General features: G+C 31.9%; 1 protein-coding gene across 1 annotated transcript in view; it reads left to right on the top strand.

The window, feature by feature from the left end:
- The first annotated feature begins 3,883 nt into the window (after positions 1-3,883).
- The window catches only part of LOC108905125 (homeobox protein caupolican), a 109,160-nt gene continuing 89,192 nt past the window's right edge, over positions 3,884-23,851 (top strand). Inside the window, exon 1 of the mRNA XM_018707899.2 lies at positions 3,884-4,277. Within this exon, the coding sequence (XP_018563415.1) occupies positions 4,239-4,277 (39 nt within the window). The 5' untranslated portion in view covers positions 3,884-4,238. The remainder of the gene's footprint in view (positions 4,278-23,851) is intronic.

Raw genomic sequence — 23,851 nt, 5'->3', positions numbered from 1 at the left:
ATAGGTATTAAAATTGTAAATTCTAAGTATATAAGTAGCTACTTTTCTATATGTTTATGAATTGTGATACAAGATTCTATTCTATCTAGATTTTAAAACAATAGTGGTGGGTACCTACTATTAATTCATGAAGAAAACGATACAAATTTGAATAATTTAGCAAGAAACCTCCCGTATAAATACATAATTCGAGTTGGTAGAACTTTCATACCCCGCCAGTTACATCAATATCTCTAGAGATCGGTTTTATCACGGGTCCTCTCAAGATAATACACAATCATCAATCTTCCAGAGATTAATGTTAAAACTTAAGCATCGAGTATCTCCACATCTGACATTGTCTCATCAACTTCCAAGACCATGTCACCGTCTCGCTCTATACTTTACAACTACACCGAGAGCAAACATAACTAGGTAACAAAAGAGAAAGAATCAAAGTAGGCAATGACGATCCCCTCTTCTATCGTTATCTCCCTACCACTGGGATCGGCGTTACGAGACCGTAAACATGTGATTGTACGGTGCTGCCATCGGGGAACGATTACGGCGGATACCGCGCGAACTTATTTATTACCATTCAGAAAAAGCCGTGGTGGAATTCCAATGCTTTTAGCCGGCTTTCGCACGTATTTCACAATTTTACTGCATATGAATCCGCAAACAAATGATTTATACGTGTGTGTTCGGGAAAATAAAGGAGGAGCGTCTTGGAAGTTTACCGATGTCGATCCATAAATTGAACATTATACCTAATGGCTTATTTGTTATTCTATTATTGTTATTTTTAATTTCTCATTATTATTACTGAGCAATAATCAACAATCAGGAAACGATATATTATTTTATACATTCTGTACGGGTTTCGACATATACCTAATCATTTATACAAGGTGTATACAATTTAAATTACGAAACTTTTGGGAGAAGGTAAAAATAATGGCGATTTGCTATGTAAATTTATTTTCTAAACTTCACCCTTTTTTTGACACGGAGTTAAAGTTAAAAAAATATATGCCTCTAAATATCGAAGATACTAAGTCCCAACTCAAGTCAGTGGCATAGATGTCAAGTAGGCATATCGGTCACATTTTTTGAAAATTTGTGGCAAATCTCTGGGAAAAATATATGTACCCACTCTGTTTATACAGGGTGTTCCAGAATATGCAAGCTCTCTAATTTATACAGAGGACGTTAAAATAACATGACAATTTCCAATAAAAATTTCCCCTAGAGGGCCGCCCTACGGAGATACAAGCCCCTAAAGAACACCCATGCAAATCTATTTTTTTTAATAACTTTTAAATACTTTCTGTAGTTTAATTATTTTTATAAAAATACAAATGTTAATAAAAGTGGCATTTTTTTAGATAGGCGCAGAGAGAATTCAAATTTCATCGGTTTATTTCTCTTTATGAATATAATAAAAATCATATTAAACAAAAATAGTTTTTTCTCGAAAACAACCAGTTTAAGGTTCAAGCTATCTAAAAATATTATTTTTGAGTCTTTATCATAAAGGGTGTAAAAAATTGGCATTACTGTGCTACAGCTAGTCCTTCCCTGGCAAACCAAATAAGCCAAATTGTTTGCATGGGTCAATTTTTAAGGAGTCTTATCTGTTGTCTATCGTATTAAAAAATAATTAAATTACAAAAAATTTTAAAAGTTATAAAAAAATTGGAGCATATTAAAATCATACCTGGAAACGTTTCCCTAATATGCGATATTTAAATTCCGAAAAAACCAGTGGCGGACATATGGATAATTGCTTTAACTATAATAATTTAATAAAGGAATAGTACGACTCTGTGTCTCTGAAGTAAAAAGTGACTCATAGTTTTCCATGAAAATTTCAGTTTCAAGGAAAAATTTTCTCTTGATATTTTTTGTATCTATAACATTGAATGATTTCTTAAAAAATCTTTTTAGCTTTAGAAAAACAATCTTAAGTTTATTTACAACTTTTCTTGAGCTAAAAAAATAAGAAATATTTATTTTAATTTAGATCACACGAAAATTTATTTTTATTTTCAGAAGTTCTATTATATATTCTCGGATTTGACGTTACTACAACTAAATGCTTATTACTTTGACATAAACCACAAATAATTGTCGCATAAGTAGTGCGACAATTAAGATTTAAAGAAAAAAAATTGCTAAATACTATCACAAAAACCCTATTATTTTTTGTAATAGGATATATTGTAGGTACTTACTATTTTTTCAAAAATATAATGGTAATAACGACTTTCAGTTGACCCCGTATCTATTATACAGGGTGTTTGTAAATAAGTGTGAAATATTTTAGGGGGTAGCTGCTGAAGTTATTTTGCGAAAAAAGTTCATATAAACGTAGATCGAATTATGCTTCGTTTCCGAGAGACAGTGTTTTAATTTTTTTTACTTATTTTTATTAATTATTTCAAACAGTTTTAAAGATATTGACTCGAAATTTGAAAAACGCTTTGGAGAGATAAATGTGCATTTTTTGGGGTGATCCAAATATTTCTACTTGCACCAGAGACGTTCGTGCGAGAATGCCACAATTTTTTTTAATAAAACAATGGTACGCCACTGACTTTTTCCCGATTTTAATTTTTTTTAGAAATCCGCCATCAATTCTGAATGAAATTGGTTTCTTCAATTTTTTTCGTAGGATGCACCGTTTTCGAGGAAAAAAATTAAACATATTTTATTGCTAGTTGTGTACTTTTAATTTGTATTGATATATTTACATTATCTAGTAAGTATGTTACTGTCAATATTTCTATATAAAATACAACCATCAAATTTCAAGTCAATATCTTTAAAACTTTGAAATAATTGATAAAAATAAATAAAAAATTAAAATTTAAACAGAGTGTTCTCGGAAATGAAGCATATTTTGACCTACGTTTATATGAACTATTTTTCGCAAAATAACTTCGACAACCACCCCCTAAATATTTCGCACTTATTTACAAACACCCTGTATACTAAGAGTTCCAGAAATAAGCGTAAAAATTTTGACTATATTTAACGTATATCAAAAGCAACAAATTTGTGTAACATAATTTTTCGAAAACTGTTACGAGTTGTCTATACTTATTTAAGTAACTTATGCGAATGTTTTATGGACTGATTATTACAATTTTTTGTTAAATGAACAGATCCTAGATAACATATTATCATCGAAAGGTGCTCGAAAAAACACATTAAATGAAAGTTGTCGAGTTAAAAGCGTGGTTGAGACTTTGGCACTTATTTCTGGGACACCCTGTATGTAGCGGTTAGACGAATATGGGGGGTGATAATTATGTATGTACGGCAGAGTTGAAGTAAACGCTGGCGCGGCGCATACGACATAATACCGCCAGTAGGGGCAGCAGCAGATAGCAGATAACATGAAGAAGAAAGGAAAAAGAAGGAAGGATGTAAGAGGGCCAAATAGCGTGACGGTGGCCGACCCGTGTCTGGAGGTGCGAACACGGTACGGCGGTTAGACACGGGGCTGCTGTCTGCACGCGGTCGATCCATCACGCGGCCGGGATTGGGCGAGACGAGAGGGCGGGCCTAGGCGGTACCGCTGACGCTCTCTTCAATCCGCCGCCGGCTCGCCCTCCAGAGGGGAAAAATGCGCCGCAGGAGGGGACAGAAAAAGAAGTAGGGCGCAATTTTTAGTGGTGGTGGATCAATCGGTCCGTCGAGGGGAGGCCACAAAAATGTATCTCAGAAAGAGCGACACAGTCCCCGGAGAAAAGTTGCCCGAACCCCGCCACTCGCGACGTTTTTTTACGGATCGCCGCGACTACTGCGCTTGTGTTGTGTGATCGCGACAATTTGTCGCCGTTAAAAGAATTCCGTGACATCAGTAGTCGCGTTCTGTCGGTGGCAAAAACAGGACTCGTTGGAAACGCTCTGACCACAGAAGAGGCCCCCCTCCCACGGCCCCACTCCGCTCCACCCACTGGACAGACTCGCAAAAATCAGGCCGCCAGAAAGAAGCGCACGGCTGAGGCCGACCGCAATTATCACCTGGTGCAGGGACGTTTCGTACTACCACAACTAATCGCTACCGAATTTTTGCGTGTGCGGCGGCGGGCCACGTGGCGGACCTCTGGACATGCGAATGCGACACTAGTGGCGAGTGTTGTCTGTACAAGTACGGCAATTAGTTAGAGTGCAATAGTGCGGGTGTGCTGGAAGCCATGCTTCCCTTGGCGACGACTCAGTGAGTGCAGCAGCGACTGGGACACACCATGTCCCAGTTTGGCTTCCGAACATCGCCGAATACTCAGGTACTGAACTGACATGTTTCTACTGTACTTCTCTTCCAGTACTTTCACGCTCCACAGGGTTGTCCTGCGCCGTTTGTCACCGCCACCGAAATCCTCGCACCACTCTCAACTATACCCGTGTGTCCCATACCTAACCAATTTACCCGTTAATTGGGGTCTGCGAACTTAACCAACAGCTGTCGCGAACTCCCCTAAGTAGTTCAGCACAATTTCCAAGTTGTTTTCAACGAATTAAGGCATCTAAGCCGTTACCGTAAAATGTTTAGGTTAAAAACGACGCATCCTTTGCCATGCCACCAACAACTTACTTACGTGGGTTTCTTAAAGATAAATTGTGCAAAGTTAATCACAAATCCATAAAAAATAATATACTTATACCTAATTATTACTTAAAACTCATCACAAGCAATATCTTATCACACCATAGGCGTACTGACTGTTTTATTTAAGGGTGGGTACCTATTTACTTTCATTGTGTAGCAAGAAGCAAAACCGTAGAAAAATACAAAACCAAATGTCAACAAATGCGCGTCTTTATTTAATTAAACAAAATTTATTTTCCTTCCTTCAAAACGAACGACTTAGATACACCGTTATTCTACAGAGGGCGCTTTGGTATAAGAACAAACATTTTCTGTACCTATATGTGACTAATTTTAATATATTTTTTTAATTGTACATTTATACGACTGACAGGTATAACATGTATCTAATGATATCGATATCGAAATACATCAGTCAGGAATCAGTCAAATAAAAATGCATTTATTAAGATAGGATTATCGTAAATTATCTCTATTAATATTAAGCAGCAGATGGCAGACGGAAATTGGAAATATACATAACATAAATTGTTTGTTTATTTCAAAAAATCAATCAAATAGAAAGTAATCTATCCAATAAGTGAATACATTTGTCAGAGAAATTATAGGTATTTAATTAAATCCCTGAAAGAGATTAGGCGCTTCTACTGACGTTACGACTAACTTTTAAACGCCTTACATAGATGTTATGTTAATGTTTAATAGATGGTTTAATAATAAGCTAATCAAAAAATATGTATGAAACTCCCAATCTTGTTCAAAATGGAAAACTTTGCAAAATTTTCCTAAATAAAATTGCCAATGTAAGTATCTATTAATACTATAATATCTAGATATTACTTAATAGATCTGTGAGTATCCAACTATATAAAAATTAAATATTAATAGCACTAAAGTCACAAGCTAGCTATTTAAAAAATATGTTAAAGAAGCCACTCTTCCATAATAATTAAACAAATGTGATATTACTTTTAGTTTATGTCATTCCTTAAAGATAGGAACCACAATTTTCTAAATTTTATATTATTTAATAATAATCTGACTTTTATTTTTCAAGTCTTTGTATTAATTATTTTTTGTAGAAACCAATCATTTTAGAAATTATTGATAAATACAACTAATTCGTGTTCGTTACTTTTTGGTTTAAACAAATACATATCTTAATGTCTTGGTAATTCAGCTTAATGTAAGAAAAAGCAAGCTATAAATTTTATAATTTTTCTCAAATTGTAATGATTCAATCGACAAGAAAATAAATACCATGCCGAACATTTTTTTTCCTTTTGCAGGCAATTTTCTGTTTCCTATGAAGGCACTGTCCATGTCGACTGCACATTAATAATAAATTTGTTAGTTTGCACAAACATTTGTCTCGTGTAGATGGGATGTATCGTAGACATTTTTAGTTACAGATAAATCCGATGATAAATCGTTACGATTTATCGTAACGTGTGTAACTGGCATTAGATTAAGTGCTAAAGTAAATAGATATCACTGTGAATAATGTTGATTAAAGTATATTGCGTATTCCGTATTTGATAACGTAATATTCTCTATAATTTGCTTAATTATTTACATTAATTTATACAGTTTCTTAAAATATAAACAATAAGTGACTCTTTTTTTAAGTAAAGGGTATACCTATCATTTTGTTAATCTTTGTACAATCTTAAATATTTGTTACCTAATAAGAGTAGTTATTTGAATGTTTATACATACAAAACTTTAAAAAAAGTACCCGTCAGCAGTATTTCTCGTATATTTTTTTACTACACTCGTTGCCTTTATTAACTCGGTTTCCAACGAAAGGAAGTTGTGAAGTAATTTGAGGCCAATAAGCGAACTGGTGGGTGGTTAGCAGAAATTAGCTTTTACCTGAGTCATCAAATGCCTCATTCGCACTGTTAAATCCGGTCTACACCTACAACTGCTCCACAGTCAGATGCTTTTAATTTCATTGATTAAAATGTTAAAATGCGCTAACCGCGATGCTAACCAACACAATTATGAATTTTACAGGATGTAAGTATCTAGGCATACTGTATTATCTCTAATAAATGAATAATATTTTGCGTTGTAGAGGATTGTGAGTGGTGACAGAATAAATGCGCTTGAAATTTCACAAACAATTTTTAAATTGATACAATTTGTGGTGAAAATTTTCCATTTAAATTACAGATACACAAATTTAGTTCAGAAATTTATTATCTGTTTCAACCAGAAAACAAAACAAATAACAATGCCAGTCGCAACATTTCTAGTTTTAATTAATTTGCCTTTGAAATATGTATAATTAAGTAACCTAAAAAAGTATATTACTGAATGGGTATTATGTTAAATTTGCTTATTAGGTATATTGTTTTAAAATATATCAAAAAGCAATTGCACCATCACCACACAGAAAAAAATGTATTGTTACACAGTAACAACTTTAGTTCGTATTTCGACACTCATATATGACTCATATAATATGAGTTTAAATGACATTGATCAAAACAGATATTTAACCGCTTACATTGTGTTAGTTATTTTTATTAACATTTAAAAGCAACCTATCTAACATGTTAACGAGCTTGTAACCGACATAACTCTATGGAAGAAATGACTCAGGTGAGTGTACACCTTTATCTATACGGGTATATTATTTCTAAAACAATTTTGACTATAAAAGTAAACCACATTGCAGTAACTAATTGGTAACTTTTTGTTGTATTCGAACAATAGCGTGTTGAGAAAACTAAGTTATTTTACCTACCTACCTAGTTCCGATCAGATGTAATGTCTAACCTAGCAAAGCAGTTAAATTTAACTAGACTGGAAAAAGGAAAGACAAAAAGGAACATGTTGTAAATAATTTTCTATGTTCCAGTTTCTGCCAACGGTACATATTTATTTCTGAGTGTTAGATTTTACTTTGAAATAACACTGTGAGTGATTCCTATTTATTCACACTCATGAGTGTGGTAAAAATTTTTACTTGCAAGTGGCTAATAATAATAAAAACAACTTTTATAGGTATTTTATTTTATTTATTCGGGATTAACATAACATCACTAAATTATGGGTTTTCGTTGCTTAGTTAGGGTTATAGAATGTAAAAAAAATATTTGAGAACCGGAATATGACGTGTATCATACGAAAAATACACCACATACCATAATTTTTATCATGCGAATACCTACAATACGACTATATTTTATAGTATGTTAATATTAATTGTCGGTTATAATTCATCTCGCCTCATTTTTTTTACTATGCAAGTAGGTAGATATCTTTATATTTTTATATTTACTACCGCACTGTAGGCACTAATTTTTTTTATAAATACATATCTATCCAGGTTATAGTTTAGATATAGTGGAATTTTGCAAGGTGATCTGATTATTGGGCTCTTTTGTCACAATCGGGACATTTGCTTGTTATTAATAAAAATTTACCTAGGTGTTGTTTAATGATTAGCTTAGTTACTTACAGTGTCAGATTGAGGTAAATAGGTCAATATTTGCAACTGCGATGTTTGCAGAGTTTGATCCATATGCTACAAAATTGTTAAACGAATTGTCAGTTTTCAATTTTGTCCCCTGAAAATTTGATTTAGTTCTATTTTTGAACAGGAAGTGTATCATTTTTTTTATAAGAATAAAATATAATAGTTAGGTACAAAGTAGGTTATTTCAAAAATGTTTAGGTAGGTACCTATATTAGAATTTCATTCAGTTAACAATCATCTTTGATCATAAGGAAAATTATTTTTTTGATAACAAGCTTTTAGATTTAAAACCGAGTCTAAAACCGTTAAAAGGTAAACTATTTTCTCATCTATAGAAAGTACACATTTCCTCTCTAGAGACAAAAATATATATTTTTTTGTTCCTATAGACGAAATTGGAAATGTAATTTTTTTTATTTTATTAGTTAAAATACTAAAGTAACAAAATTTGTAGACATTTCAATGGGGCATTTTTTTTTAATATACTGCGTGTGTTGCTAAGGCGGTAACTAAAAATAAGTTGAAAACATTTCATTTTGATTTAAACTTAATATAAAATTATGAGTCCAATAATTTAATCACGAAAAAAATGTCCTTCTCTTGCTGGGAAATATGACGTTTTCATTCTTAAAACAAATATTTTTTATGATAAGTACATTTATGACCAATTTGCCCACTGAACATATTTATACCTGTTCTACCTTAAATATTATTATTCTTCTCTTTAGACAGTTAGAAATTCAGTACATTGAACTATGTGTTTAGTTGTCAGTCGCAGGGGCCAGGTCTGGCGAGTAAGGAGGGAGGACAGTAAACTGATATTTTACACAAAACTGTCGAATTGACGAGGCTGAGCGTGCGGACGAATTGTCATGGTGCAAGAACCGTCAGTTGTTTCGCCACAAATCTGGTCTTTTTTGCGGATTATTGGACTTTCCAGATCTTTTTGCACACACCAGATCTTTGACTTTCTGGACGTGGTAGCCATTAGTTGAAGTTCAAGACCTTCCTGGTCGAGGACTATCTTCAATTGACTGACGACCACTGTTAAATCGTGAAAACAATGCGTAACATTGTGTACGATTCAGTGCATCATCTCCGTAAGCTCGTTCCCAAAGTCGAAACGTTTCCGTGAATGTTTTCCTCAGTTTCATGCAAAATTTTACGTTGTGTCGTTGATCCAGAAAATCGCACATTTCATAAATCATCACTAACACTTAAACACGTTACATTCAAATAACAATATCACGAAAACTAAATGAGATATCAACAATCCGGGAACATGTGGTTACAGAGCAACGCAATGCTGCCAACCACGTACCTAACTAAATATCTCCACTAGCGCTGTATTTCAAAAAGTTCGGTTATTTTCTGAACAGATTTCGTACATATAAAAAAATGGCAATTGCTGTATTATACCTGAATAGGAAAACTCTATTATAACCATAGGTATTTAAATTTTGATCAGTACTCCTACTAACAGGTCTACCATAGTAATAAAAATTATATATATTTGGAATCTTCAGAATTATCATATCATTATGTGCATGTAATTTTTAAGTATGTTAGTAAATTAATTATACCTAATATATGCATATTTTATTGTACAAAATTGAATTTATTAATACTGCAGCCAATTATTTGTGTACTTTGTGTGAAACTGAAACGCATTTTGCCTTATTAATTTACCCTCTTCACACAAATGTATATTCATTAACTTGCAACATTTGCATTTCCATTATTCGTCGACTTAAATGCGTGCAATTATACGTATTTTTTTTCTTGAATTATCCTTACATCCCAAAAAAATCAGTTATAAATACATTAAATAGAGTTAAGATGTAATTAATTTACACAAACGGAAAAAGTTGCGCCAGCTGCGTGGTGTCTCGGGTTTCACCTGAAGTATCATTGTGAATACGTTTTTAAAGCATTTCCTGTGAGCAGGTTAGATTTATGATAACTGGTGTTACCAACGTTTCTAGGCACATTTTCATAAATTATGTATTTATTCTATATATAGTTGGTTCACCAAAGAAGGGAAGCGCTCGGGGAAGAGGTTACTATTTCTGAACCCATTGTAGCAGGTTAAATTTTAAATAGGTGTGTTCATTAATTCGCTACAAATTAATTTCGTGAATTAATTTCACAGGCTAATGGCGAAACTAATTTAAAATGTTGCCAATTATCTATTTATTAAATTAATTAGTGGAATAAAGAATATGAAATTTTATATTGGACAACATCCAAAATGGAATGTCTCGAAATTTGGAATAAAATATTATACAGGGTGATGCGCCAAAAGTGTCTCTTTATTTTCTCCGTTATTTTTCAACGAAAAAGTATACGGATAGAAGTTGTACAAAACTATAGGTAGATACATTTTTTCTAGTATTTCATCTACAAAAGGTACATTAGTGATTTGACTTTATTTGAATTCTACTTTTTAACAGTTATATCGACTGAAATTATTAACATTTTCAGTCAATATTGAGCATTTTAATAAATTTATTATTATATTTTCGATAATATTTTGGAACTAAAACTAAAGTTTCACTAATACCTATAATTTTAGTTGTACTCATACTAATAGAGGAAAATTTCACTCAATCGGGTGCGGACAGAAATTGATACATTATTGAATGAAACTGAGTGAATACAAGTCCAATTTTTTTTACAGTGCATCTTTCTTTTTATTTGTAACGTTTTAAATATAAAGCGAATGTTCAAAGACAAAATTAATACTTGAATCACGCTAAATGCATAAAATTATGACAAGAAATTCACTTACGAATGTCTAAATAGTCACTTATTTGAAATAAAAATATAAATTTGCCGATATTGTCACGTAAAACTAGTCATCCCAGTACGAAAACCTAGCAGCCGCAATAAAAACATTTGCTGAGGTAGAAGAATGTACTGTAATAAGAAGATGGAATTATAGCAATAAATAGAAAGTTATAACAAAGGACTTTTAGCTGCTCCCACTATAGTAAATATACCATTAATACATTGTTTTTAAGGAGGTAAGTGATTTAATTTTTGTTACTTAAACTGTCAGCAACATAACTTTCTGCAATTGTGGCTGATTTCCACCCACATGTCTCTTGATTGCTAATAATACATCAACTCCTGTATTAGCCAGTAACGTTGCCGATGTTCTTCGGAATGAATGCCCTGTATATGTTTCAGGATGTTCTAGTTTCAATGCAATCTTATTAGGAATCATAGAAAGGGTATTCTTGCCGACTGGTTGGTTGTAACATCAACCTGGTTGATAGCGCATAAAAAAGCGTGTAATTTCAGTTTTAATTTCCAATCTAATCTTGATATATTTCTTGATAATTTCTAGGTGAGAAACAGAACCCAGAAGAGAAGTAAGAAGAAGACATTAAGTCCTCTGATTGGTATTTATATTTGCTGTGTACACTGGTCCATAGTATTTCGGTCCATGCGTCTGTAGTAATTTTCCAATCTCGATTTTTCTGTATTTCTATTGCCTCCTTGTAGAGCGTTGGTCAAAATCTTTCCTCTGTCACTAGAATTTGGTACTAGGTATGTCTGTCGCGTATAATGTAGAACTACCAGGAATTTGGAAGCGACTCATTCATAAAAATCATGAATCGGATCAATTTTCTCCGAGAATTTTGATCGACAAAGAGCGATTGGCCAAAATTTTGTAAGGTTATGTTACAGTAAAAAAAAATGAGTTTGAATTAGCTTAAAAGTTTTAGAATAGAGTAACAAGAGTCTGTAACTCCGTTGTTTTTCAACGAATCTTGACGATTTTTAACTTAAAGCTCTTTTCATTAGCTTTCAGAATATGTAATCATATTTAACTATATCACGCTCGTGCGTCGTATATTTCATTTCGCAACTAAGGCTAAAAAATAAAAAAAAATCCAGGTTGCAAATTTTAAATTAAAAATAAAGATAGATTGCAATGTATCATTATGAAATCTACCATGAAAAAAATCGGTGCGATTGTGGAAAATCCTCGGAATCGTCCAGACTAATAATTAGTTAATTTGTTTATAAGGCCATAACTTGTAAACTATTCTTACCGATTCCAGATTTCGTGTGAGTTATTAAACAGTGATAAGGAATAAGAGGATGCGATGCCAAAACGTTCTGGTAATAATAAATGTTTAATTTAAAAGTCATAAATAAACTTTTTCTGTTTGTAACTTTTGATCCAATCAATTTTTTTTGACGCTCGATGTCTAGTTTTGTAGATTTTTTGAAGACGAAAAAAAGAGTACTTCACTGTTTTCTCGTGGAAATGAACGGAAAAAAGTTATAAGCGAAAAACGTGAATTTATGTAACAATTTAGCATCTATAGTAATAAATTCAGCCTGCCGAAACAAAAAGTCGCGAAATGGTAATTTCCCAGCTTATTTTCCTGGCCTATATATTATTTGATAAACAAAGCATATACAGTGATAGATATCAGAACTATAAAACCAGCTATTTGAAAATTTTATATATCATAGTAATTAAAAAATACATCAATCCGTTTCATTACAAATAACTCACTGGGCCATAATATTAATTAATATATTGGTTTCAATAGCTGGTAACATTTATTGCGGAGTTAAGTGAATAACCATTAAAATAGACATAAAAATGGAATAAATCTATTACTTCTATACAAAACAGAACTGGTCGTAAAACACCATAAATCCAGATATTTTGAAACGTTCCTACATAACGTTAATAAAATATGAAACATATTGGATCGATATTGACAATATTGCTGACGATTTAGTCGATTCTTATAGTTTAGCAAAAGTTTTGACCGTTGCGGTCTGTGTGTGTTCAATCTGTCGCAACGCTGACAGTTGAAATATACGAGTGCGAAAAAACAGCGAACGTCGTTAGTAATTTAAATTTTTAATTTTACAAATGGAAGAAAAGCTGTAGCAATTAATGTTACACTCGACTTTACCACTAAGGAACAAACAAGTCATCGCTAACATAGCATCACGTACGCGGTTTTTAATTTTAATGCGAACGAATAAACCTCTCGTTACCATTAATTAAAGATCGAAAAGTTACTCACATATTCACTTTAATATTTATGAAAGTGTACAAGACGGATATGTTTGGTGCAGATGTTTTGTTTTTCGAAATATACGTTTTTAATTCCACTCGTTAACTATTGTTATTACATATATAGAGGTTTGATTGAGTGCGCATATTGCATTATTCATGATTATTGATTATTGAACCCACTTTATTATGCTAATGCTACATTTATCGAATTAACAGTGCCCGTCGCTATAATGTTGGGATTTGCCAATGGATTGATGTACAATTGCTAAAATATTTATTAATTTCAGTTCATTATCGTGTCATTAAAAAAAATAAAAATTAAGCAATAAGGAAGGGGCACTTTTGGCACCTCTTTTTGAGATACCGAAAGATATACGATGTGCGTTCCAAAGCAAACAGGACTTTTTAAAAATAAGAAAATTTCACAATAGTATTTTTCAGCCAATTAAAGGCCTGTATTTGGTAGCGTTACTATAGCAACTAAGAAAATTTCCGGAAATTTTTCTCTTCCTTGGGGTAAGGAGCATGAAATTACACTGGAAATTTTTTGACATTTATAAATAAAATGACATTTATATTTAACTTCAAATTTATTCTATCATAATTTAATAAGTACAAATCATTTATAAATAATTATTTACCAAGTATGTACTTTTAGTAGTTTTAATTAAAGCGTCCAAATGTTGCTGAAATTCCTCAGCCACGTCTTCTTTTCTTAATGGGGAATAAACAAGCACACATTCACTAAAATTTATAAAATGTCTATGTTTCAAAAAATAAATGTAGTACTTTGAAACAATCTTATTCTGCTGTGATCCACGAAGAGCTCCATATTTCTTACACACAAGAAGCAAATGATTTTTAATAATCCCAAACAAGTTTGGCGAATAAATTTCTGGCCCGCATTCTTGTAATAAATACATTAAAAATTTTAGGTTCCGATGATACATTTTAATTACACTAACTCTTTTGCAAAACTTGCATAAAACGTAGGTATTTCTCAAACCGCTCCATTTTTCAATTGTACAACACAACGATTTTAAAGAAAATGGTCAAATAACGTCAAAAGTCACGATTACCTTGTTTGACATGGATTCCATGGCCTTCTTAATAATATATACATATGAATTTTATTGATATTACATAGTGCTTAAGGTTCTTTGTAAGAAAATATATTTCTACCAACTTTAGTAAAATGAGTATGTGGAAAACTGAGAGATTGATCTACTATCGACTTATTTTTTATTATTTTGCTTAACTAAAGTTGGTAAAAATATATTTTATTGCAAAAAGACTTGAAGCAGTATATATAATCAAAGTAACTTACATACATATAATAACATTAGGTTAAATAAAATACAACTAACTATTGTGAAATTTTCTTACCGAATACCACTCTAGCTTCAATTAAAAACTGGAAATTTTTTCTTGCACACGAATATATTTTAGAAAATTTTCAAAATATTCGTGTGCTCGAAAAAATTTCCAGTAATAATTGAAGCTCTAGTGGTATTATAAGTGAAAATTTTACATCTGTAATTTTAAGCCAATTACATACTATAATTTCGACAGTTGCCCATGGCAACCTTCAAATTTTTCGAAAATTTTTTTCCTCCTAGGCAAACAAAATTAATAAGTGGAATTTTCTTTTGACAGGTATCATATGGTTCAAAAATCAGTACCTATCCAGAATTTTGTTTTGTAATGTTTTTATTTATTTTAAAATAATAAATAGATACAAATAATTATTTACCAAATATTTGTACCGAGATTTCTTCTATTAACGCTAAATGTTTTTGAAATTCTGGCTGGAACTATTCTCTTCGCAACGGAGAGTAACGAGGAGCATAATTATTGCCTTTATTTTTCATTTCCATCAGATGTCTGTGTTTCATAAAATATATGTAATAATTTGATGAAATTTTGTTCTGTCGAGCCCTGGTTTTACGTAAAAAAGATGGGATATCTTCCTCCAAAATCTTTTGAATAACTGCGAAAAGCTTTTCTTGATGCGTACGGACTGATTCCAGTTTTTTTCAGTAAATATGGCAAATACTTTAAATTTTTACGAGACATAAGAATGTCCCCTATTTTGGTGCAAGTATTAAATATACTATAAAGTTTTAAATTAGCTTTTTGGTTTGTTCACTGTCATGATTTAATTGTAAACAATAGGGTTGTTGACTATAAAAACAAACCACATACAAATTGTTCTTGATACAAAGATTTTATATAAAAGAACCTGTCTGTATAATAAAATTTTAAAATATATGACAAATTAGTGGTAGAAATCATTTATTAATTTTTGTGTTACTTAAAAACTAGTCTGACGTCATAATGGGCAATTGAACAAGAAGCTAGTAGCGATCCTATTGCATAATTTTGAAGAAGAAGAAAATATATCAAAGTTGTCCATCAAACCCTGTTGTCCTGTTTCCTATTCTTTAAACAGAGTATTTGTGATGGTTATTATTAATTTCCTGATTGTAATGGATTTAACAAAACTTAAAGTGGTGTTTTGTTCCACATTCCACATTCCACATAGCCAATTGCATTATCTCCATAACACTCCCGAACTGCACTATAATTTTCCGTAAATAAATAGATAGGTAAGTATTTATATTTTTTATTATTTATTATAAATAAACACAATAAAATAATTCATTAAATTTGTTAATCCTTACCTTACTGCTTTTATACCTCTGATTTCGCCAATATTAAAACGGATGTCTCTTTAAAAATTCAATTCAAGATCATAAAAATATCAATTTTCGGTAAAATTTGGGAAGTAGCTTTCACAAATTCCGTTTCACACATACTGCTTTAATTCGAAGGGAAGGAAGATATTAAATGATTATTAGTAAATAATAATTTTACTTAATAAAGGAATTCGATGATTAAGGAAAATAACTCGTAGACTTGAAAATATTTTATGCAACGATGTCACTGACAGACTGACACTACTGACAGTGTTGACAGAGCATATTCTTCCTCCAATTTTTTTTCTTTACGCAATCATCTACACATAATTTCACTACAAGGTGCCCCTTATGACGTCACAGCCGTTTTGAAATATTATAGAAACGTCAGTTTTAAATAATTATTTTAAAACTGTTCCGACGCATTTCTCAATCTCTAATTGTGCATACACACTAATTAGTACGTATAGAATTATATGATCTACTTTTTGAAATTTGGTCAACAACCCTATTAGAAGCTAGAGAAAATTACTGTCAACGTGACGTATAGCGAAGACGATTTTGACATCACAAGCCTAAGCCTACTTCATTGCCGTTATGATTTTTTAAGAATCATTGATATATTGCCATTGACATCGGTTTTCTACAAAAACTTACTTTCCTTCTATTTTAGCAATACTAAGTGAATTATACTGCAAATATAAATATCTGAATTCAAAAATTAAATGATTTTCTTATTACTAAAGTGAAAGGAATGTGTTTTTTATGTTTTAATAAGAATCTTTGATAAACTGCCATAGGCATCACTTTTCTACAAAAACTTACTTTCCTTCTATTTTAGTAATACTATGTGAATTGTGTTGCAAAGATAAATATTTAAATTCAAAAATTAAATGCCTTTTTTATTACTAAAGTGAAAGGAATGTGTTTTTTATGTTTTAATAAGAATATTTGATAAACTGCCATAGGCAAGTGAATTGTGTTTTTGCAAAGGTAAATATTTGAATTCAAAAATGAAATGTCTCATTTATTACTAAAGCGAAAGGAACGTGTTGTTATGTTTTCGTAATTTTCATTTCCAAAACGAGCCATTTTTAAATTTAAAAAAAACGCGTGAAATGCGATTAAATTATGTGACGTTTAAGAAGAAAAAAACATGTCATGCACCACAAAACAATGTTTACCTGTCAAGCCAACTTTATTTTGGCGAAATAAGTTTCAAAATGAAACATTTCAAATTTTGGTTGTAAAATTTTCTTACCGAATCCCCCACGTCCTTGAATTAATGTCCGGAAATTTTTCCTCAATCACGCATTTTTCTAGAAAATTTTCGAAAAATGCGTTCCTTCGGAAAAATTTCCTGAAATAACTCAAGCACTAGGGAGATTATAAGTGAAAATTTTAGCTGATCTTTGATGAATTCAGGCACAGGTTTGATGGAATCTGCGGCGATCACGGATTTCGGTTGGTCAACATGTTGCGCAACATTTATGTCCTCACAATCGCTTTTAAACCGCGTATACCAATCATGAACTCTGCGACTGGATAAACAATCACCATATCATCAATTGAAACCTTTGGGTAAAAGTTTTACCAAGTTTCAAACAAAACTTAATATTAGCTTTTGTTCGGTGCTCATTTTTGTACCCATGGTATTTAGTTTCTGCTCATTAAAATACGGCCATTAGATTCATAAGTCATGAGTTGCTATATTTTTTGGATCACCTCCGTTGGAATTTCTTCACTGTCATTTTTTACTGGTGTTTGTATTAAATCCAAATTTTTCTAACGTACCCAGGGAAAGTTAAAGAATGTTTCTGTTACAGAACTTAAAAAGGATATCTAACTATACCTAATTTTTCTCCACTAAACACACAAAAAAACAGTAGTATGGTTCATTGAAAATTTTTTATTTTCCTCTCAAACTGAATGCTCTTACAGAGCTAAGACCAAAACTTGGCATACCAAAAGATCCAAGACCTTAATGATACCGATTCTAATACTAAAACTAGGGATTCAAGGATTTACTTGAGCATCAAGCTACTGAAGTTGTCTTGAAATCAATTCAAGTTCAAATCAACCAAGCGACTGTCAATCATGCCAAGCAATTAGAGTTTCGTAACTATCACAGCCATCAAAGCGATAATAAAGTGTTTGCCCACCAATAATCGCTACTGCCCATAAATTAAATTTATTACGGTTTGTGCAACAACTGTTTACTGTTACTGTTTTTAAAACAATTATTGGTTAGTGACAACCAAGAAGTCACAGAATGGTAAATGTTCCTTTTTAAGACGAAAACAATATATACAGGGTGTCTCATAATTAGCTGCCAACTCTGAACAGGCCGATTCTATGATCAAAACTAAGTAAAAAAGTTCATATGAACATGGGTCCGGAAATGCTTCCTAAAGTCACAGGGACCCATTGAAGAGGGAGGTATGGAAATCATTTTTTTGCAATATCTCTCAATCGCGTTGTGATAAATGAATGAAATTTGGTATACACAGCTAAATTTTGATGAGCAATTTGATGGACTAATCCATTTATTTCCACAAGGTCCATTGGGGTGGGTACGGGGGGGCCCTTGGTACTTTGCGTGTGTAACTTTTTCATCTTTGACTTTTTAACAAATTGGACAGCAAATTCCGTTTTCCCGAACTGTTTTACGTTAAAAAGGTACTCTTGTTTCAAATCGTTATCTTTAACGGTTTCTGAGAAAATCGCTCTTGAATTAATCCCACTTTGGTCAATTTCATAGTAATTTAAACAAAAAAAATTTTTTTGTTTAAATTTAATCTAATTTTAATAAAAAAATAATAATAAAAAATTAAATTAAATAAAAATTAATCCTTTAAATGGAAAAGAGAGGAAAGGAAAATTATTATTATTATTTTTTGTTTAAATTACTATGAAATTGACCAAAGTGGGATTAATTCAAGAGCGATTTTCTCAGAAACCGTTAAAGATAACGATTTGAAACAAGAGTACCTTTTTAACGTAAAACAGTTCGGGAAAACGGAATTTGCTGTCCAATTTGTTAAAAAGTCAAAGATGAAAAAGTTACACACGCAAAGTACCAAGGGCCCCCCCGTACCCACCCCAATGGACCTTGTGGAAATAAATGGATTAGTCCATCAAATTGCTCATCAAAATTTAGCTGTGTATACCAAATTTCATTCATTTATCACAATGCGATTGAGAGATATTGCAAAAAAATGATTTCCATTCCTCCCTCTTCAATGGGTCCCTGTGCCCTTAGGAAACATTTCGGACCCATGTTCAAATGAACTTTTTTACTTATTTTTGATCATAGAATCGGCCTGTTCAGGGTTGGCAGCTAATTATGAGACACCCTGTATATGTTTGTGCTCTTTCTAGCCCCAATTAAATGCCTGTATACTGTAAAAAAAAATTAACTCGAATTTCACTCAATTTTACTCAATTTCTGTCCGCACCTGATTGAGTGAAATTTTCACTCTATTAGTATGAGTAACTGAGTGAAACTATTGCATCAGAAATGAGCGAGTTTTACTCAAATCCGAGTTAGCTAACTATCAATTGAGCGATTTTTCACTGTATTCTGAGCATATAAAACCAATTTACAATTGACTTTTTCTCTAATATGATTTAAATTTAACTATTATTGAGTCATTTTTTACTCAGACTTGAGTTTTAATTAACTAAATATTGAGTGCAAAAATAAATCACTAATGATTAATTAGGATATACTGTGTTGAAATGAATTCACATCTCGGAATCTCCTCCTGTCCTGGCTGAGTCTCGCCAGCTGAGACCCGCCGGCTAAGGCCTGTTCTCCTGGCGATCACGCTTTTCTGGAGCATCTAACGGGCCACTATCAACTGTGGTCTTTCAAATGACTTGAAATTAATATACATTTAAAAGAAAATATATCTAGATAGGACAATAATTAGTTATTATTAGGTCTACTGTTTAGACGTACTATGGTGGTAACTAATGAATAATCTGATAAATTAACATTCAAATTTCACTAGAATAACCAGATAAACCGATACTTGTCCAACTCCAAAGCACACCATACGCCATATTGCCATCTACCATGCCACGGTTACCAGATAACCTAATGGGACGGTGGGAACAGACAAAGACAATGCATTTGGATATGAAATAGGGTGGAATCACTCAGTAATGAGGACATTTACTTTGATTTAGGTACAAGTGCACCAAATACGAGTTTACCTGGAGAATTTATTTAAGGAGTACCTATATTTGAGTGAAAGTACTCAGTTTTGGTTTAAATATAATCAGAAACGAGTAGAATGACCAAAATGACCAATATTGAGTGAAAATATATTCAGTAATTTCACTCAATGGATTCACTTCGCATCTTTATTGCTTTCACTCACACCGAAAGTATGTTTAACTCATATAACTCACATTATTTGAGTGAAGAAAATCCACATGTTTTCCGAGATTATTATCGACATGTGTTTAAAATCTGTTTATGGACAGCAGCAATGCAAATCAACTTTATTGGATTTCATATTTTATTACGAAATTCGTATCTGAATATTTTGAAAAATTACATATTGCAAGTAATAGAAGATGTCACATGCATGATGGGACTGCACTTCTTCTTAAAAGGGCAAGGGTTAGGAGATGGCTACGCTAACATTTTCCACAAAAATTGATCGGCGAAGGAGCAGATGCACCTATTAATTGACTCGCTCGTTCACCAGATTTAAATCCACTAGATTTTATGTAGTTTCTGGAACTTTTTGAAATCGTTGGTTTACAGCGAGGGGCGATCCGCTGATGTAATCTTCGTACGTTTGGTTTGTAATCTTTATGTATTCTACGTAATCTTATCTGTAATCTATGTAATCTATCTGTAATCTACGTAATCTTATCTGTAATCCTCGCTGTAATCTATGTAATCAGCTAATGAATTTCGTCGATGTAGTCGTTATACAACGCCCCTCCCCCTACCTCATTTTCCAAAGTATGCCACAGAAACCTCGACAGAAACCTATATGGTGTGATTGGTGTATTCCGAAGGGCGATCCGCCAAGGAAAAAACAGACGATTACAAAATTTCTGAAATCTCTTGTAATGTATCTGCAGATTTCAATATCAATTCAAAAAAGATTACAAATTTCATATAAATAATCAAGATTACAATATCTTTCAACAGATTACAAAACATTTCAGGAGATTTCAGAGTTATTTTAGTAGATTTCAATAATTATTTAAGATTTCAATAGGATTATTAGAAATTAAAAGAAGATTTCAAAATTTCTTAATAAGGTTTCAAGGAATACGGGAAGATTACAATAAGTTTTGAATGTCCATTTGAACAAAAATAATTGAATTAACTTCAAATGTCATTCATTTCATTCATTAACAGTAGTACTTTGATTAAGAATTTCCAGTATCAGGCATTTTTTGGGCAAAAATTGTAACATTCTGATTAAGTTTTTTGTTCGAATGAACGTTAAAAACATTTTGTCATGACAAAAATGATAATGCTATTTTGAAAGTAGGTAAGTATTTTCCCAAAAACTAATAAATAAAAAATATATTAAGCTTTTATTAATACTTGCATTTAATACTTTACTTGTATACAGTGTGTTTAAAAAAGACGCGGCAATATTTAAGGGAGTGATTGCTCAGGTCAGTTTATAAAAAAAGTCCTATAAACATAGGTCCGCAAACGCTTCGTTACCGATCTACAGAATGTGAAATTTCATTAAAAAACAGTAAAAATTAAATTTCTCTAAAACGCAGCCCCTTATTATTACCTACTACAAACAACAGTATGTACCACATTTCAAAAATCAATCAAATTTGATAATTTGAATTTCTTTGTTCAATAATTTAAATTTCTCAATTAAAACAACATTGGGTTTAGGTGCGCAATAAAATGTTTTTTATTTTTTTACTCAATAACGGTGTGACGTACGGTGCGTATAATCTGAGGAAAGCTTTCTTCTTCATAATTGAACAAGGAATTAAAAAATTATATTTTTAGAAAAACCAGCGGGGTCCTATTTTTTTCATTAAAAATAGCTAGTCACTGGTAAGACTAAAAAATCGTTTTGTATTGCAAAGTACGCGTCTGCCATAGCTATTGACAGGCCTAAAATTTCATTATAATATCAAGAGGTTTTGGAGAAATTTAATTTTTACTGTTTTTTTAATGAAATTTCAACATTCTGTAGATCGGTAACGAAGCGTTTGCGGACGTATGTTTATAGGAACTTTTTTTTATAAAATGATCTGGGCAATCGCCCCCTTAAATATTGCCGCGTCTTTTTTAAATACACTGTATACAGGTAAAGTATTAAATACAAGTGTTAATAAAAGCTTAAAATATTTCTTATTATTTATTTTTTGGGAAAATGTTTATTTTATGTTACTTCTATTTTTTTATTTTTATTAGTTTATTGGATTATTATATTTTTATCTTTCAATAAAAATATATACTTACCTACTTTCAAAATGGCGTTATCATTTTTGTCATGACAAAAAGTTTTTAACGTTCATTCGAACAAAAACTTAATCAGAATGTTACAATTTTTGCGTAAAAATGATACTGGAAATTCTTAATCAAAGCACTACTGTTAATGAATGAAATGAATGACAGTTGAAGTTAATTCAATTATTTTTGTTCAAATGGACATTCAAAACTTATTGTAATCTTCCCGTATTCCTTGAAATATTATTAAGAAATTTTGAAATCTTCTTATAATTTCGAATAATCCTATTGAAATCTTAAATAATCATTGAAATCTACTAAAATAACTCTGAAATCTTCTGAAATGTTTTGTAATCGGTTGAAAGATATTGTAATCTTGATTATTTATATGAAATTTGTAATTTTTTTTAATCGATATTGAAATCTGCAGATACGTTACAAGAGATTTCAGAAATTTTGTAATTTTCGTACGTTTTTTCCTTAGCGGATCGCCCCTCGGTTTACAGCACCATAAATTGATTCTCAAGCAGAATTGCTAAGAAGAATTGAGGATCTGTGCCGAGCTCTTCCAAATAACGTTAGTGGGTTTTTGTAAGCGATTCATTTTACCAGTTTCGATCAAGAATATCTTTTTGATGTAAAAAACTTGAAAATAATTTCATGTAGACAATTCTTGAAAAAGTTAAATTTAACGGTAAAGTAAAGTATCTCTAACAGATTCTCAAAATTTCTACTTGAAACATTTGAAAAATGTTGAACCACCTCGTATAGTGCGCAAGAATCTGAGAAATCGAGCATGCACAGGAAAATATAAATCTAAAACGTAAAATGCGGCGAATTACACCCCATTAAATGGAAGCGTCCATCCGTGTCCCAGAGCCATAACATTAAACAATTATTATAAACAGAATTAATTTACCATAATGGGGCTGTAAATAAACACAAATCGAATTTACTTCCACAAAATAAGTCTGAAAACAATCCATCACTTCGCAAATAGAGTTCCCCCAAATGAAAAGTATCCGACCATAACGCGGCGGTCCCGGCTCAATGTGTGTGCCCTTCTGATTTATAACGATTTAATATTTATTTTGATGGGTGAAATTCAGCGTTACTAACACTCGCCGGAGGGTTCAACCATCTGCTGAATTATATTTAATACCAAATAAAGGAAACCTGCCCTTTCACGGGCGATAGAAAGGCCATAGTTGCCTGTGCCGTGATTTCGTCCTCCGAGAAAGGTATATAGGTTTTAGCTTTTGTCATTTGAATTGGGTTTTTACTGCTCCTCTATGGGACAGTAAAGTATACCTTTACGATTTTACTTATATATTAATATCTGGGGTGTGAACACTTTATTTATTGTGGCATTAAGAGATTTAGTTGATGGCGGACTGAACTGAAATTTATCGACGGCCATGACGGCGAAACTGTTACACTGGTTTCTAGGGTTATATTTTTTTAATGTGGAAAAAAATGTATGTCACAACTTCCAAAAAACATGTGCCCACATAAGGAGATATTTCTAAAATAAGACACAAAATTA

The sequence above is a fragment of the Anoplophora glabripennis genome, unplaced genomic scaffold (genome assembly GCF_000390285.2).
Source record: "Anoplophora glabripennis isolate ALB-LARVAE unplaced genomic scaffold, Agla_2.0 scaffold176, whole genome shotgun sequence".
Classification (NCBI taxonomy): Eukaryota; Metazoa; Arthropoda; class Insecta; order Coleoptera; family Cerambycidae; genus Anoplophora; species Anoplophora glabripennis.
Note: the sequence above shows the minus strand (reverse complement) of the source record. Positions and strands in the feature narration are given on the sequence as shown.